Source organism: Sceloporus undulatus, chromosome 1 (genome assembly GCF_019175285.1).
Source record: "Sceloporus undulatus isolate JIND9_A2432 ecotype Alabama chromosome 1, SceUnd_v1.1, whole genome shotgun sequence".
Lineage (NCBI taxonomy): Eukaryota > Metazoa > Chordata > Lepidosauria > Squamata > Phrynosomatidae > Sceloporus > Sceloporus undulatus.
Window position 1 is genome coordinate 110,829,541 of NC_056522.1, and position 19,544 is coordinate 110,849,084.

Genomic DNA, 19,544 nt, shown 5'->3' on the forward strand with positions numbered 1-19,544 from the left:
GTATAAGTAAAAAAAATTATACTACAAAAGTGACCCAAAAAACCTGGGTTGATTTATACATGAGTCAATATAGTAATAAGATGGCAGGGAGAGAAATCATTCACTCCCCAAGCCTCTTCCCAGCCCAGCTGCTTCTGCAGGAGGCAACAAGGCTGAGAAGGTGCAGGAAGAGGGAGCATTCACTCCCCAAGCCTCTTCCCAGCCCGGGTGCCTCTGGAGGGGACAGCTGGGCTGGGAAGATGCAAGAAGAACAAATGCTCCCTCCCCAAGCATCTTCCCAGTCTGGCTCCTCCCAGAGGGGGCAGCTGGACTGGGAAGATGCAGAAAGAAGGAGCAGGACATCCTTTACATGTATGATTATGTGCCCTTAAGTTTACCTTGACTTATCCACAGGTCACACAGTGGGTCCTTGTTATCCGCTGGGGTTTGGTTCCAGGGACACCCCCCCCCCAGTGGATAACAAAATCCGTGAATGCTAAAGTCCCATAAAATATAATGGCATAGTAAAATGGTGTCCCTTATATAAAATGGAAAATCAAAGTTTGCTATTTGGAGTTTATAATATTTTTGAATATTTTCAGACCGTGGATGCTTGAATCCATAGACAAAAATCCGAGAATAAGTAAGGCTGACTGTATAAAAATCCAGAATGTTGGCCTCAAAACCTACTGTTGACTCCAGAGAGCCAGTTGCAGGGCAGGAAAGGTCCATGGGGAAGAGGGGTGGGTGCGGCCCCAGTCCTGTTCATCTCCACTTACCTTTCCCGCCCCCAACTGTCTCTCAGCTGGAGGCTGGGGAAAAGGGCTGGGGGAGAGCTCCCGCCCCAGAAGCCCCACCTCCTGGTGTAGAAGTCTTGCCTCCTGGCACACAGCCCAGCCTCCAGGGGACAGAAACCCCTCCCCCGGCATATGGACCTGAAAAGGTTCATCATCACTGGCATAGAGTCTTAACAGTAATGGCTAAATTTTTGGAGCCCAGTGAGAACTAATGTAACTATTTTTTGTGAATAAATAGATTTTTCAGAAGCATACTCTGATGTAGCTTTTCCTCATGTCTAGTTTTAATTAAGTACAGAATACAGAAAGCCCTTCAAGTACAGAATACAGAAAATACGCACATGATCCAATGGGTTGAGGCGTGCACAAGAGACAGTCCTTGATTCAACTGATTCAAAGTTGAAAGCGTGGAGACTGGAATAAAAAAGCAAACCATGTTAATTAATAAACAATTTGAAGTCGAAGGCTTTCATGGCCGGCATCCATAGTTTTTTGTGGGTTTTTGGGGCTATGTGGCCATGTTCTAGAGGAGTTTATTCCAGACATTTTCCCAGCATCTGTGGCTGGCATCTTCAGAGAAATAATAATAAACAATTGTTTGCATTTTTTGTTCCCCCCCCCCCCCCAAAAAAAGTTTACATGTATACTAAGTGACTAAAAATGCTGCCTTTGTGAACTGTTCAATGTACCTCAAAAACTCTTTGTTGGAATGCAAAGCAAAAGACTAAATGGCAAGTTAGAAAAGAAAGTGAGAGAGTTAAGTACGCATCACAGCCCCTAGTCTGTTTATCAAATAGAAAAAGAATTGTTTCTTGCTCTGCATCCCCTCTAGCTCTGCTACCAAACAACTACATTTTATTGGGACTCATGAAATCAGCAAGAGCAAGAGATGAGACATCTGAACAGCAAATGACAGGAACTTCATCCTCCTACACACAAAAAGTCCTAATAATAGTTTGATACTGACAATGAAAAATTGTCAGAAACACTTCAACTATTTCCAGTTTTTTAGCAGTTACACTGCTAGATTTACTCGCTGCTGAAAAAAGTGAACAATTACAACATCTGCCTTTTAAACATCTCAAATCCTTTTGAATCATACATACTCCAGGGTGCATGCCATCCCGTGCTCTCACAAAATGTTAGAACTACATCCCCTCCCTCCAAGTCCCCATACCTAAAAGTAGAAGGTGGCCTATTTTCAGGTGTCCTTGATGAGGCAGATCCAAAAAGTTTCCTTTGTTGTTCTCTTGGTGTAAATGGTCTTCGAGTTCTTAAGGTTCTTAGTGTATTCCGTGCTTCGTTTATGATCTCAGCACTGGTCTTCTGGACAGCTAATGGAGGCTTATAGAAAGCTCCTGAATATTCTTTTTTACTTTTTGAAGATTGCATTTTTTTGTGTAGAAAAGTATATTGCAGAAAGCAGTTCACACACTACACAGAAGAGATATAAAATATAGCTTATTTATCATATAAGTTTTTCAGAGTTCTGATCACATTCTGGTGCATATCTAATCCCTCTAACTCCCACTGCATTGGTCATTAGCTCATACTGCTCAGCCATCTGTTTGCATTGCAGATTAGCATGGTCATTCTGGTTGGTATATCTAGCAAAATGGCTGTGATTACAAGGATTCCCTGGCACTCCATTGTTCCTACCAGCAATAGTATATTTGTGTTACTTCTTGGTATAATAAAATAATAGCTGCAGGAAACATGTCTGCAACCCTAAGGCATCAAGAACCACCATACACATAGGATCACATCAAATTAAGTTCAAAGTGCACAGAGATGGATGTACATCCACTGGCCATTTTTGAGTTGTGCCACCAAACTTTAATGGCAACGAAGACACTTGATTTAAAGTTTTTTTGTGATTTATGTCTGAAATTTGGGGGGCAATTCAGAAACCCCATTAAAGCAAGCATTTCTTGTTTAAGAGGGATTTTGTTGTTTTTATTGTTTTGCCGCCAAAACTCAGCAGTGTGATTTTGCAATGAAATATAGATGGTTTGGTAGTGGCATATGGTGGCCTGTGGCTGATCCCAAGAGGATAATATTAGTCCCTGGAGTTAGTGAAGTTGCTAATTCCTATGACAAGAGTTTTATACTTAGTATAGTGTTGCAATTTCTCCATGCCTGTCAGATGTCTAAAAGATGGATCCAGAACTTACATAAGACCTGCTCATATAAAACCTAAGATATCATGACCAAAACTGTGCATGTTGTATTTATTGTAATATCTGAAAACCAAAGACATTAAATAAATGTCTGATACCACCTCAACTATGCAAAGAACAGCAAGATGTTTCTCTGTTTAATCTCCCCACCCCAAACAGATATTTTATAACCCAAACATCACCTTTATATTTGATGAAACAAAGTGGGTTAAGACCCAGATTCAGATATGTGCATCTGGGCTAACAGAAGTAGTTCTTTCCATACTTTCCCTTTCATAGCAGTACCTCTGACCCCAAGAAAATGCTATATAGGGTCAGGGGAACATCTGAATGGGGTGAGCTATGGCTTGAAAGAATCCTCAGAAATGAGGAAGAAGCACTTTCCATGAGCAGAGCCCTTCTGTCCTTGAAAGGTTGATCCAACTGCAGAGTATAAATCATTGGTGTATATAAATTTCCCTCAACTGTCTATGAAGCATTTTGCCTCCAGAAGACATGTAAATGCCTGAATGGAGTCCACCCTTGTGCAGTTCCAGAGGCTCAAGGCACATGTTTCTGGAAGGCCTCAGAGTAGTGCTGAACTGTGGCTCTACCTAGAGAAGATCATCCACTGAAACTCAGTGATCAAGTAAGGGGGCCTTAGTCAAAAAAGCAACCAAGAATTCAATGGTAGCTCTGAAGGCACTGAGATGAGAGAAACCATAAATGGGCCAGCAATGGAAGAATTGGATGTTGTTAACTGCGAGTCAACCCTGACTTACTGCGACCCTGTGAATGAGATATCTTCAAGATCCTGTCCTCCTCTGCTCTGCTTAATTCCTGCAAATTAATCTCCATGGTCTTCTGGACTGAGTCTATCCATCTCGTGTACAGTCTTCTTCTCTTTCTACTACTCTCTACCTTTACTAGCATTATTGTCTTTTCTAGCAGTCCATGCCTTCTCAATATGTGGCCAAAGTATGACAGCCTCAATTTGATAATCTTAGCTTCCAAGGAGATTTCAGGTTTGACCTGTCCAAGGGCCCATTTGTTTGTTGTTTTAGCTGTCCATGTTATTCTAAGCACTTTTCTTCAGCACCACATCTCAAATGAGTTGATTTTCTTTCTGCCTGCTTTCTTTACTGTCCAACTCTTGCATCCATACATGGTAATGGGAAATACAATGACTTGGACGATTCTGACTTTAGTGCTCAGATGCATATCTTTACTCTTCAGTATTTTTTCTAATTCTTTCATAGCTGCCCTTCCCATTGCTAGTCTTATTTTTATTTCTTAACTGCAGTCACCATTCTAATCAATGTTTGATCCTAGGTACGGGAACTCTATTTTGATTTCCTCATTGTCTAGACTGAGTTTACGTATTTCATCTGGACCTGATCCCATTCCCCACCACCACTCCCTTCTCCTTTTGTGTCGTGTCTTCTTAGATTGTAAGCCTGAGGGCAGGGAACCATCTAACTAAAAGATTGTATGTACAGCACTGTGTAAATTTACAGCGCTTTATAAATAAAGGTTAATAATAATAATAATAATAATAATAATAATAATCTGTCATTATTATTTTTGTTTTCTTTATATTCAACATTAAGCTTGCCTTTACACTTTCATCTCTGACATTCCTTAGTAACTGTTTCAAGATTGTGATATTTCCCGCTAGTATTATAGTTGTTGTCCACATATTTTAAGACTGATGATGTTCCTTCCACCTGTCTTCACTCCTCCTTCTTCTAAGTCTAACCCTGCTTTTCTTATGTTTACTGTATACAAATTGAACAAATAGGGTGACAGAATGCAGCCTTGCCTCACCCCTTTACCAACTGGGAACCAATCTGTTTCTCCGAATTCTGTTCTAACTGTTCTGCCTCTTGTCCTGAGTACAGATTTCTTATTAGGTCTATCAAATGTAGTGGCATTCACATGTCTTTGAAAGTGTTCTATAGGTTTTTGTGATCTATACAGTCAAATTTATTTATTTATTTATTTAGGTATTTATATCCCGCCCTTCAGCCCTAATGGCTCTCAGGGCAGCTTACAATTATTATTTTTAATCAGACAGTTCTCTGCTCTCAGGCTTACAATCTAAAAGACACGAAACAAAAGGAGAAGGGAATGGTGGATGGAAAGGGGATGAGGTCCAGTGGTTCTTCTCTCCCTCTGAGGCCTGGACCAAGGCAGATGGATTGGAGGGAGGGCTCTTCCTTCTTCCAGGCTAGTCAAATGCCTTTCTATAGTCTATAAAGTACATGGTAATTTCCCTCTGGAATTCCTTTGTGTATTACATGCCATCATGGAAGAGTGTATGGAAGGATGGTGACAAGAAAAGTCAAATTAAAGCCTGTTTGGGGTTTGCAAGAAGCAAGTGGAAGATACGGCATATACATGAGAGGAAAGATTCTCAGGTCTGATGGGACTAAAACTGGACATTTTTGCGTTTGACACAAAACTGATGAGCGTAAACTGTTAAAATTGACTGAAAAAGAATGTAGATTCCTGCCTATCCAGCTGGCATGTGGTGAATAATGAATGGGTCTATAGCCACCTATTCTGGGCCTGACCTGTAAGTCTCAACCCCAAGATCCCCCAAGAAGATCCTTAACATGGGTACATGGTGGCTAAGGCCTCTAGTTCCCTCCAAACAGATCTGTCCAATGCCCAAATTACCACCCCAACAAAGTAATAAAGATAAAGCATCAAATACATGATGTGATCACACCACAATCCATATGTACAGATCATGCACAGAGGAAGCCTGGGGATGCCCACTGAAGAAAGACACCTGAATCAGAACCAGGGAACAATTTATATTCTCCTCAGGCAGACTGAAAGGGAAAGGTGACTACTTGTATAACCAAAAAGTACCAGTATTTTTGTTTACTTAATTCTGTTAACACAAGAAAATGTGAAAAAGTTAAAGGGTGGTCAGTACTTCTGCAAGGCAGATACTGAACAGCATGGGGTGTGGGTGATATACGTATGTGGCACACCACAATTTAATAGCCATGAGACTGAATAAAAATCCTCCAGTGCCACTCTCTGCAACAGCTCTATACATACAAGTAGAACTATCATAACACACTCCCTCCCAATCCATTCACGCACAGCTCATCCAGTAAGATATCATCAACTATGGTATCAAAAGCTGCTGAGAAATCCAGGGTAATCAACAAGGAAAAACTTCTGCTCTCTCTCACACAGGTTAAAAATCAGGACAATTAACGGCTATTCTGATACCATGCCCTGTCCTGAAACCTGACTGAAATGTGTCCCGATAGTGTTTCTTCCAAGAATGTCTGAAGATGCTGAGACACCACATGTTCAAGTACCTTACCTCAAAAAGGGATATTATTGATAGCAGTAACTTTCATAGACTTCTATGTGCAGGGAAGTCCTCTTCAGGAGAGTGTGCATTACAACCTATTTCAATGTACCACGTGCTTCCCTCTCACATTCACTGTTTCAGCACACAAAAATCTCTTTTACTGTTGTGTGCTTTCACATCATTTCTGACTTATGGCATCCCTACAGTTAATCTATCATGGGGTTTTCTTGGCAAGATTAGTTTATAGGGAGTTTGCTACTGCATTCTTCTTAGGCTGAGAAACTATGACTTGCATTTACCGGTAGGTCAAGGAATCCCGCTTTGCTATCCAATGTCTGAAGGAAGTGCCTTGACCAAAAAAGCTCTGATCTGGAATCCAAGTGCTTAAGGATGAAAAAAAAGTGATGATGACTTGCCATCCACAGATCTGAGCTTTTGTGGACAGCAACCCCCAGCTCTTTCAGTGGGTGCCTGTGTAATGGCTGTGCATGCAGGCATGAGCGGGCATACATGCCCATTGAAAAGAACAGGACTTAAGGTCCTGTGTCTTTTGCTATCTATGGGGGGTGGGTTTGGAACAGATCCTCTCTAGATAGCAAGGAATGACGGCACTTTCATACATACACCACTTAAATTATTAACATTTACAGTTTGAATCACATAACTTGTACCCCTGTAAAATGCAACTGTTGCTAGAGAAATGTATTTTGGTTCAACCTGGCACCAAAGAGCTGAACAAGGTAGGAAGAGCTAGCTGGTAAGAATGTTAGGTGGGATCTCTCCTCCCCATCATGTGTAACCTTCCTACAAGCTCATCTGATCTAGCCCATTCTGAGACCCAGGTTTTGAAACTTGAGAGAGAATAGTAAAGCTCCTTGGAGCCCTAATTATTATTGTCCTGTAGTCTTATTATTAATGCAAAGGACCAGTAGAGAAGTGCTGGGAGAACAAAACATTTCTTATGTTTAGGAAGGAAATGTCTCTCTCACATACAAGCACATTCTCACACAAGAGATACTCACCAAAAATTGGGCTGCTATATATTCTTAAGGCCAAATACAACAGCTCCTTGAGTCTATGGTAAGCTTCATTAGATAACTGTGTGTGCTTTTTTTAAAAAAAAACTTCCAGCTGAAGATTTATAGAATAATACAATGATGATATCTCAGCAGAATCTGAATGATAAAGAGAAAACATTTATTGTCAAAACAAACAAGACAAGTGAACAGTGCTATCTAGGGATTGTTCTAATGGAAACCAACTAGAGCTGCTTTCTATTTGAAAATGCAAACTAAAATTACAGCCAAAACAAACAAACACGAATATTGCAAACAGGATGGATCACCAAGTACAAAATATACATCCCCAGACTGTCCATATCACATATCAGTGAAGGATTCCTTCTCAATTATGCAGTTTAAGGCACCATGCCAACTGAACTACTTTGTAGAAATGAAGCTGCTATTGTTAGATACTATTATCGATTGACTGGATATCTATTCTTAATTCACTACTTCTTACACAGAAAAACATGCCAATTTCTCTTCTAATACAATTTCTCAGGATCTATTTTTATTTTTCCCTTTTGTGTTCCTTTTGCTTTTTAAGCACAACCATACAAACACTATGAAGTTATTTCAAGAGATCCAAACATCGTCCCACAAAGTAACTGAAGACTACTTCACACAGAGATATACATCACTTGATTTCTGCCCTTATTTTCATCTGGGCACTGGCACCTAAATATAGAAAATGACTCCACTAACAAAGCACTGTGATGTGAGGAGATATACAAGTTCCATCTTGAATGGCTTATTTGCATACATCTTCCCATGATGGATTCAACATGACTGCTTAAATCAGCCTAGAGCAGTTGTTACACAGGTTTGGCTAAGGATTCAAACACCTCTACTGAAGGCTGGTACATCATATTTTTCTCCTCTCACATACATTCTGTTTGAATATTTCTTCTCCATTGCATCTGATTTTACTCTTTTAAAAAGGTATATTGCACTACCATTTAAGTACTGCTGTTGAAATACTGTCTACTCAAGTCATAGAATACCTCTTCCCATCCAAAATAGTATCCATTCTTTTTGTTTTGTCTGTTTTAAAATATATAATTGGCCCTCCATTTTCACGGGGGATCCGTTCCGGACCCCCCAGGCAAAAATGCAGGTTCACTCTTATTCAAGTCCCACAGGTTTGAATGGAGCGCGCCCCCGTGCGTGCGGCAAGAGCACACACGCTACTGCAAATAGCGGAAATTGCCCCTCCGTGTATATTCAAGGGCGCAGATCTCAAATCCGTGCATTAGGAGTGGCGACTGTATATAGTATCCATTCTTTTTGTCTGCAGTTATATATACAAAGAGAGGGAGGAGCAGAAAGGCTGAGCAGGGTCTAAATTATCTCAGTTGTACTGAAAAAAATTGGATCCACACATACTTAAAAATAAAGGCAAAGGTAGTCCCTTGACATGAATGTCTAGTCATAACTGGCTGTAGGGGCCGGTGCTCATCTCCATTGCTAAGCTGAAGAGCCAGCATTGTCCAAGGACTGCTCTGGTGGTCATGTGGTTATCACGACTGCACCAAACGCTGTTACTTTCCCACCATGGTACCTATTTATCTACTTGCATTTGCATGCTTTCAAACTGCTAGTTACAGCAGGCTTATTGTAGTTAAAGTAGGCCCACTGAAATCAATGGGACTTATGTTAATTGTGACTAATGGTCAGGAACCTAGGCACCTTGCTATAATAATGAATAATAAAATTTTATTTCTTTCCCGCTTCTCCAATAAGATCAAGGCATTATTATTACAATAATAATAAAATTATTAAAATATAAATAAATCCCTCTATTCCTTCCTTCCTTACACAAACAACATAATAATTCCATCATAACATTAGTAAAATATAAATTAGATCATTAAAACAATTAATTAAAACAATCAGAGATGGGAAAACAGGATATTTTGGGTAATCAGTAAGATCATCTATATCAGCGGGGTGACCGAGTGAATTATTCAGGGAAGGACTATCAGAAAAGATCCATCTTGATGGCCTTTTTAAAGCCATCAAGATTAGTAATGTGTGGGACCGGCAGCTGAAAAGGCCCTCTGGGTAACCACAGCCAACCGCTATATACCTACCACTATATTCCTAAAACGGATTTGGCAAGGGTTTCTCAGACATTAGTTCTTGATGCAGTATGGCAAGCTTCTTTTAAAACTCAAGAATACCTGAAGCAGTTTACAACATGACCTCAAAAAGGTAAATTATATGGAGTTTAAAGGGGGAAATGGTTTTTAAAAATCCTTACTGCAAGTGTACATTGAGTGCTTCAAAAAGCATTACTAACAGGAATGGAAAATAATTTCAACCTTTACCCTTCAATCTAACTGCTTGTTTTTTGTTGCCATTTCTTAGTTATCTACAGCATACTCAGTTAAAAAAACTGATTATAATAAGGCTATATGTGAGTTATCTCCACCTTTCCAACATATCAAGTAACTATATACAAAGTAATACAGTACCTATAAACACAAGATTTACAAAGTTTACTGAGGAATAAGTTCCATGACACTAAAATCAGTTAGTTAAAATAGTCAAGCACAAGATTGCACTATATTTCCCATATCACAGTGTAATACATAAAGATACATAAACTGTGTATCTATTTACCATATGTAATATTTGCAGTTTCAAAATGTGGGAAATGTGCCCAAGAAAATACATACCGGTAGTCATTGAACTCTCTAATTCCCGAACAGCACACAGTTTAACAAGGAGTGAGGAACTTCCTTCCTATCAGACATTTTTATGACTGTAGCCCAGCCCCATTAAAGATTAAATTACAAAGATAATTTCCGAACAGCACACAGTTTAACAAGGAGACGATTTTCCCACATTAATTTCTCTATGCCATCAACAATGGTCACATATTTGGTGATGTCATAAGAAAGGTATAAAACAGTCATCTTTAAAAAAATTATCTGGTTTACTTGTCTTTCACTTTTCAAAAAGAACTGTAAAGATAGTTGTACTGTGACAGGATGACTGGAGATCTCTAACTCAAAGGCAAGAGACTTTTGGCCCTTGAGATGCTACATCAATTACTATGTTGGGTCCAACTGATAGCAGTAGCCAAACATCTGTATAGCCAAATAATCCCCATCCATTCTCCAGCTGGATCACCAAACCACGATTCCTATGGTTCTTTGGGGAAAACTATTATAGTTAAATTGCTAGTAAAATATTGTGTTTGTAGCATAGATTTAAAACTAAACTGATTTTCCAACCTGGAAAATTAAACCACAAACATTTTTGGCGAGCTGCTGGGGGAAGGAGGTCTTTCCACCCAAACTGTAAGCTGCTGTAACAATTCCAGCCTCCAAGAACGAACAATCAATTACTTTTTAACTGTACTATATTTATACATTGCAGTCACACGATCAAACATGAAATTAACCTAGAGACAGAAATATAAAGATGAACCCATTATCTTCTGTTAGTTTCCATTTCCATTATTCTCCCCACTGCACTGTGAACTTTTATAACTTCATGACAATTTCTGTTACTGATCTCCAGTCTTGGAATAATTAGTCATTTCCGTCTACTTCTAAATCTTTACATTTGCTCTAGAGATATATCATTTATTGGATTTTAATATTTGTTCTCTTTTAATTAAGTAAGTGGCAACCTGGGAGACACGATCTCATTCTATGCTGCAGAACCATCATAATCCATGACACGTTCTAATTAAGTTTCAATCAAATCTCTTTTCAGTCTTAAACTCTCTGCCTTACAAGTACATTTATGATGGAGGCGATGACTGCAGAGCTACATTCAACCCTACAAACAGACTTTTATTAAAGCTGTTTAATTTTGATGGCATATCATCATTTTATATCACAAAAACTCTGCATTTTGGAAGGATATTATTAAAGATTTCTATTTAATTCGAATAAAGTGTTGGAAGATGCAGAAGCTACTGCACTTGTTCCTCCTGTTCTCTTGTCCACCTGGGATAAGAAAGCTTTGACAAAAATGTGAGATTAGGAACTTTACCTTTCATGTTCATTCGCTTCCTTTGTCAGCCACATATCCCAAAGCATTATGGGTAGATTACATTATCTGGTTCAACCAGGGTTAATCAAGTGAGTGCCCAGTTGTAAAGAAAAGGAGCTAACCCGGGCCAAACTCACCCTCTCCATCTTGTTTTTCAGGCCGCTGTATCTGTTTTCTTCTCATGAAGTAGGACATGTTATAGTATGTCTGCCTGTCATCTTAACTCTGTTAATGTAGTTTAGAAAGCATCAGGCCATCCTATCCTAAAAATGTATTTATTAAATAAATGAACTCCTGTTGAGGATTCTAAATTTACTGTATTTTGGTTCTTTTAAATTCATCCTAAAATGGGCACTTCCACTGTCGCTGTTCTTTCCAATAACCATCTCTCTCCATTCATCCCTCTAATACAGGGGTAGGCAACCTTTTTGAGCCGGGGGCCGGGTTGCTGTCCCTCAGACAACTGGGGGGCCGAAGCCAAAAAATAAATAATTAAATATTTTTTTTTAAAAAAAAATTAAATATATAAATAAACCAGGACAAATGTAGGACAAAATTTTCAAATGGAAGACACTTTTTTTAAAAAATGGAGGACACATGAAAAAATTTGCTGATTTTTAAAAAAATGTTAATATAAATGCATGTTTCTGAGGCTTCTATAGACAATTGCCCCCCAAAGGCCCCGGCGGCAATCGGCGGCAGGACCGGGCTGGGGCCGGTCCCAAGGCCTTGCCGGGCCACATCCGGCCCACGGGCCGCAGGTTGCCTACCCCTGCTCTAATACAATGGAGGAACCATGTTTTTCAGTCTGAACAGACTCTCTCTTTAGATAATGCAATCATACTTTAAAATAAAAACTAACTGGAATTTTAAGGGGGGAAATTAATGTTACTAGCAATATAAGAGTTGGATTTTTCACAATGGTTTAAATGACAGAATTAGTGAGGAAATTATTTGTTTTCTCAAAAAGGTGAAATCCAAGTGAAAACCCTTTCTTTGGGGTCATCCTGCCTTATTAGAGAGGAAGTGTGGTGTATTGGTCTGAGTGTTGGATTAGGATTCTGGGAGGCTAGGGTTCAAATCTCAATTCAGCCATGGAAATTGCATAAATTTAGATAAACCAAACTCTCCCATCCTCAGAGGAAGGCAATGACATACCTCCTCTGAATAACTCTTGTCAAGAAGACCCCATTAAAGGGTCACTGTAGGTTGGAGCTGATTTGAGCATCTGCTTTACTTTCAGAGTGATGGGATAAGCACCCAAACTGTTTGTTATGAACCAAATTAAATAAACCAGAATAAAAATAAATGATAACACTTTCTGTCTCTGTTGTTCAGCTACATAACCTTATCATTTAACTTTTTAAAGACCAATTTTACATACCATAGTTCACAGATCTATGGTACGTATCAGGTGATAGGGCTGTTTTTTGGGGATAACACAGGTACACCTCTGGAATTCTGTTACCTCTTGAATATCAATCATTGCAGCCTCAAATGCACTGAGAATTATGAATGCTGGTAGTGCAGCCTTCCCACCTACTGTAACTTTAAACCAATTTATTAAGTGGATCTCAAGATATATCTTCCCCTCCACCCCATTATACCACACTTCCTTGGCATGAGCTATTGTATTCACACAACAGTGCGGTTAGTTGTGAAAGGAATTAAGATGCAAAGAAATACTGCATAATTTTAAAAGATTCATTCAGAATAACGCCAAAATTCCATGACTCTTTAGTTCAGTTGTTTAAGCTGAAAAAATTGATATACCACCTTGGCAACCATTCTGCTATGTTTATATACAAGCAAAGTCAATGCATTATTAATTTATTCTCTGCAAGCATCAAGATAATGTAGCAAACCTGTTGCAGAAAGTCTAGTCCTTTATCTGGAATTCCAAAATCCAAAATTGTCCACATGGGTGGCTAAGATACTGGCACCTTTGCTCTCTGATGGTTCAGTGTACACAAACTGTGTTTCACAAACAACATTATCAAAAATACTATGTACAGAATCACTTTCAGGCTATGTGTATAAGGTGCATACAAACTACTATATGAATTTCATGGGGAGTCTCATCTCCACGATATCACATTATGCATAAGTAAATATTCTGAAAATGTCCAAATTTCAAAACACTTCCGGTCCCGAGCATTTCAGATAAGGGAGACTCAACCTGTACTTTTCAAACTTAGGTCCTTATATGTTATTGACCTTCCGTTTATTATTTATTTATATTTACTTTATTTATATGCCACCTTTGTTCCAGAAAGGAACCCAAGGTGGCTCACAAAAAAGAAAACATTTTTAAAACTTTACCATAAAAAATTAAAAACAATTAAAATCATCTACTCAAAAACAATATAAAATTAACATAAAAACATAAAAAAGATAAAAACCTAACTAAAACACACAGTCCATATAAAAGACACCCTGTCATGTTTAGAGAGGCCCCAGCCAGTACTTCCCGTGAAGTTGTACCCAATAATACCTGAAAATAAATTATGTAAGAGAGTTATCCTCTTCTCTCTCTGTCTCTCTGTCTCTCTCTCTCTATATATATATATATTATAATACATCATCAACATCTTTACTGGTTTAATGTTCAGTATAAGAAATCCCTAAAAAATTCATGGGGCTGACATAACTTGACTGATGACTTGGAGGGCACAGATGCACCTATTCTAAGAAGCAAGGGAATCCAACATGGCAGCTGTGTTAGTCCTTATCCCTTGGATGCTGAAGAATGACACTTCTGATGCCATCAGCCAAAGTTTTAAACAGGAATAGAACTGTCAGCACAACTGTTGCCCTCTACTCACACTTTCTCATACACTACACACACACACAGTAACCCCTCTGTTTTCATGGACTTGAAGTCTGCATCCCTTGCCCATCTGCGGGCAGCAAACGGAGGGGGACAAAATGAGGCGAACGTCACTATTCAAGCCAATGGGGCTTGAATACAGGTGATTCTCCGTTTTCATGGGGGGTCCAGAATGGATGCCCCACGAAAACAGAGGGATGATTGTATGTATGTGTGTGTATATATATTGTTGTTGTTGTTGTTGTTGTTGTTGTGTGCCTTCAAGTTGTTCCCAATTTATGGTGACACTATCATGGTGTTTTCATGGCAAGAATTGTTCAGAGGAGGTTTGCCATGGCCTTCCCCTGAGGCTGAGAGAATGTGACTCACCCAAGGTCAGGTTTCATGGCCAAGCTGGGAATTCTATGATTGTATAATTCTATGATCTCTAGAATTGCAGTCCAACACTCAGACCACTATGCCATGCTGGCCTCCTTCTTCATATACATCTATACACTTGTTCCTCCATATTTGCTAGGGCTATGGGCACAAGACCCCTGTGAATGTGGGAAAACTGCAAATAACAAAAACGCCATGTTTTTGCCTTAATGGACACCTCTTTAGGAATCTCTAGGTCCTCCAGTTCAACTCTGAGGTCAACATCCAACAGACACTGACCATAGAGCTGCACTGGAGGAGCTACAAAGGCCTAGTGGAGTGGCCTCTCTAGGAATCTCTAGGTCTTTCAGTGCAACTTTTAGTTAAAGTTGACCACAGAGTTGCACTGGAGGACCTAGAGATTCCTAGAGAGATGTATCAATCAAATCTGTAAATAATAAAATCTGCAAATATCAAAGCCGCAAATATGGAGGGATGAGTGTACATATAAACCATACATCTATTGATATACAAACACGCACATATGTTGGACTACAGCCCTTGAGACCAAGATTTGAAACCCTGCTTGGCCATGAAAACCCACTGGGTGACCCTGAGCAGTCACACTCTCTCAGCCTCAGAGGATGGCCATGGCAAACAAACCCCCCTGAAGAAACTTGCCTAGAAAACTCTTTAATAAGGTCACCTTGAGTCTCCATAAGTCCAAAACAAAGGCTCACAAAAACATGAAACCCATTGGGTGACCCTGGGCAAGTCACGCTCTCTCAGCCTCCTCAGGGGAAGGCCATGGCAAAAACCTCCTCTGAACAAATCTTGTCCAATATATATATATATATACACACACACACACACACACAATATACACGCTATAAATACACTATAAAATATTTTTATAAAATATACCCATCAATTTAAAAAAATAGGATTTGTTTTTTTAAATATGTATTTATATTTCAATATTAATATCAAATATAAATATTAAATATAAACACATTTAAATATTTATTTTTTTATATATTATGCCTGATCTTGGAACTACATTTTGCAACACATTGATTTAAATTTTTTAAATTTAGTTTAATAGTTTAAATTTTTATTTTTCTGTCGCTGATTATTTTACACTGCTATATAGTCTCTCTTTTATGATTGGGAGGGTGGTTGGGGGACGGGGGGGTTTTGGAAATGCGATTTTATTATAATTTGTATCTCATTGTTTTTTATGTCTCGAAATATAAATGTATATAAATATATATACTATATTAATATATATATATATATATATATATATTGATATAGATAGATAGATAGATATTGCCATAAGGGCCACTATAAGTCGGAAAAGAAGGCACCCAACAACACGAAACCCACTGAGTGACCTTGGGCAGGTCACACTCTCTCAGCCTCAGCCTTCAGGGGAAAGCAATGGGCAAATCTCTGAGCAAATCTGGCCAAGAAAAACCCATGATAGGGTCTTCATAAATCAGAAACGACCTGAAGTCACACAACAACAACAACAACAACAACAACAGCATACTTAAAGACAAATACACACAAATACAGAAGAAGAAGCAGGGGGGGGGACCAGGAACGGCGGCAGCGACGTCGGGCAGCGTCCGTTACCATGGCAACGGGGCCCTCACAGCCAGGCCTAGCGCCGTTACACGCCGTGGACTCGACTCGACCCTCGCCAAAGTCTACCTCCGGCCGGGAGATATTTCAAGCTGGAAGGGGGGAGGTTATAAAACAAACAAATAAACAAACAAATAAATAACAGCCGTCCGTCACCTCAGTCGCCTGCAACTGCAAAACAAAACCAAACCTCCTCGCTACTACTGCGCATGCTCGGGTGGGGACGCCGAGCATGCGCAGTAGCCGCCACTGAAGCTTCTGCCCGAAAGAAGTATGTCGCCGGTGTGACGCTGTGCGCATGCGCAGCCTCTCATAAGTCTTGTCTGTTGCTTTTGCTTACAGTATTAGGGGCTCAGTGGCAGGATGGAGCAGGGTTAGCTGTACTGAAGGGAAGGAGGAACAGGTTGCTCTGCACGCAGGAAGCATGGCTTGCTCCCAGCACGCTCCTCACAGCTCTGCATCTCCCATTTAGTTCCTCCTGACATACTCATATATATGTTGGGACATATACAGGTATACTACTACCCAGATGATTTTAAGACTCTGGGGTTTTTTGTTTTGTCAGGTCTCTATCTTGCCATTTTAAACTGCATGCATGTCCTTTTAGTAATAATAATAATAATAATAATAATAATGTATTTATATTGCAAGACATAAAAACAATGAGATACAAATTATAATAAAATCGCATTTCCAAAAATCCCCTGTCCCCCAACCACCCTCCCAATCATAAAAGATAGACTATATATATATATATATATATCTGTAAAATAATCAGTGACAGAAAAATAAAAATTTAAGCTATTAAACTGCATTTAAAAATTATAACTCGATGTGTTGCAAAATGTAGTTCCAAGGTCAGGCATACTATATATAAAAATATTTAAATGTGTTTATATTTAATATTTATATTTAATATTAATATAACAAATCCTATTTTTTAAAATTGATGGGTATATTTTATAAAAATATTTTATATATAAAAAATAGATGTGTCTGTTTTAATTGACCTCTTGTTGTGACCTGTTTTCAATAGGACCCGGAACAATGGATGCAAGCTACAGGAAAAGAGATCCCACCAAAGACTTAGGGAGCTGGGGATGTTTAGCCTGGAGAAGAGATGGTGAAGGGATGATATGAATATGATAGCCATGTTTAGGTATTTGAAGGGGTGTCACATTGAGGAGGGAGCAAGCTTGTTTTCTGCTGCTCCAGAGACTAGAACGCGGAACAATGGATGCAAACTACAGGAAAAGAGAGTCCACCTCAATATTAGGATGAACTTCCTGACAGTAAGGGCTGTTTGACAGTAGAACATGCTCCCTTGGAAAGTGGTGCTAGCTTATCCCATGCCTTACTAAATCAATTTACCTCTATCCAGCTTAAAGCTAAATTCAGGAGGCATCCTGATCTTATCAGAAGGCATTTACCGCCAAATTTGCTGCCCAAATACAGCCCGGGTGCATCCCCACTTCCAGGAGCACTCATTGCAGCTCTTTTCGGATCCAGGAGTTTTCTGGTTTAAGAAAATGGCCGCCAGAGCTCTCCTGGAAGTAGGGATGCACACAGGCTGTTTTCAAGCGGCAAATTTGGTGACAGAAACCTGATAATATTAGGATACCACCCAAATTAAGCTTTAAGCTGGATAGAGGTAAATCGCTTTAGTAAGCCATGGGATAAGCTCTGTGGAGTCTCCCTCTTTGGAGGTTTTTAAACAGAGGCTGGATGACCATCTGTCAGGAATGTTTGATTGTGATTTTCTGCATGGCAGAATGGGGTTGGACTGGATGGCGCTTGGGGTCTCTTCCAACTCTATGAGTCTGTGATCTATGATGTGTTTTAACAGAGGCAATGTGACTGTTGATTGTTGTTTCCTGCCTCAATCCATGGGGAGAGGTGGGTAAGAAATAATAACAATAACTGTGTGAGTGTTGTATGCCTTCAAGTCTTTTCCAACTTATGGCAACCCTAAGGTGACCCTATAATGGGGTTTTCATGGCAAGGTTCAGGTGAGCTTTGCCATTGTCTTCCTCTGAAGCTGAGAGTGTGTGACAAGCCCAATGTCACCCAATGGGTTTCATGGCCAAGCTGGGATTCTGTGTGTGTTGCATGCCTTCGAGTCTTTCCCGACTTACATTAACCATAAGACGAACCTATAATGGGGTTTTCTTGGCAGGTTTCTTCAGAGAAGGTTTACCATTGCCGCCTTCTAAGGCTGAGGAAGTGTGACAAGCCCAAGGTCAACCAATTGGTTTATATGCTGAGCTGGGATTCTGTGTGTGTGTGTGTGTGTGTGTGCTGTATGCTTTCAAGCCCTTTCTGACTTATGTCAACCCTAAGGCGACCCTATGCTGGGGTCTTGGCAAAGGTTGTTCAGAGGAGGTTTGCCATTGCCTTCCCCTGAGGCTGAGAGAGTGTGACTCACCCAAGATCGCCCAATGGGTTTTCATGGCCAAGTTGGGAATTTAATTCTGTTCTCCAGAGACATATTTCACACTCAAACCACTACACCACACTGGCTGTCGTCCCTATAGCAAAGTACAATAACATCCAAAATCCACAATACAGTGCTACTTTTATTTGACTAACCAAAATGCACAAAATACATGATCCATGGGGAGAGGGAGGTAAAAAATACGATGACGATGATGATGGTGATGCAAGCTTTCAAAGCTCCACTGGCTTCTTTATCAGGCAAAGGTGTTTAAAAAAATCATACAGGAGGTCTCAAACCAAGACAAATTGGACCTCAAAGGCAGTAGCTTTTTGTCTTGCAAATGGAATTTAAAGTTTGTTTCTCCCAGCACCCACTTGGCCATAAGGAGGAGTAGCCCAGCTGCACGACTACCCTTCCATACCATCTGATTTGACAACAACAGTCACAATATCTTGACACAATGAAGAGCTGTGACTAGCACCAATTCCCCCCCTTTCTTTCTCCTATATGATTTTTAGTATCTTTGCCTGATGAAGAAGCCAATAGAGCTTCGAAAGTTTGCAACATGTATAATGTGCATTTATTTGGCCCAATAAAAGTATCACTGTTTTGTGGATTTTGGATGATTCTGTACCCTAAAAATGAGTGTTGGAGGAATGAGTATGACTGGTCACAAAATGACTAATGTTGTGTCCTAGCTAGTTACAAATGAGAAGAAACATGACCAAGAAACTCAAGGCAAGGTTGTTGTTGGGTGGTGAGTCCAAAATCCCAAACCACTTACTTGAACCCACAAAGCACAACAAACCCAATACAAAAGGAAAACTGGCAAGGTTTAGACTGAGAAACTGAAGTCCCAGCTGGTCAAAAGTAACAGAAGCAAAACAGATACACAAACAGGTGCATACCAAATTTGTACAGCC

General features: G+C 39.6%; 1 protein-coding gene across 5 annotated transcripts in view; it reads right to left on the reverse strand.

Annotated features, from left to right (window-relative positions):
- The window catches only part of ARMC2 (armadillo repeat containing 2), a 63,514-nt gene extending 47,115 nt beyond the window's left edge, over positions 1 to 16,399 (reverse strand). For 3 of the 5 annotated variants that reach the window (XM_042478893.1, XM_042478878.1, XM_042478901.1), the window contains exons 1-4: positions 16,176 to 16,330; positions 7,298 to 7,450; positions 1,954 to 2,210; positions 1,118 to 1,190 (exon numbers count right to left, since the gene is read on the reverse strand). In XM_042478893.1, the coding sequence (XP_042334827.1) occupies positions 1,118 to 1,190; positions 1,954 to 2,168 (288 nt within the window). In that variant the 5' untranslated portion in view covers positions 2,169 to 2,210; positions 7,298 to 7,450; positions 16,176 to 16,330. The other 2 variants (XM_042478885.1, XM_042478905.1) reach the window with 2 other exon arrangements.
- Between the last annotated feature and the right edge of the window lie 3,145 nt (positions 16,400 to 19,544).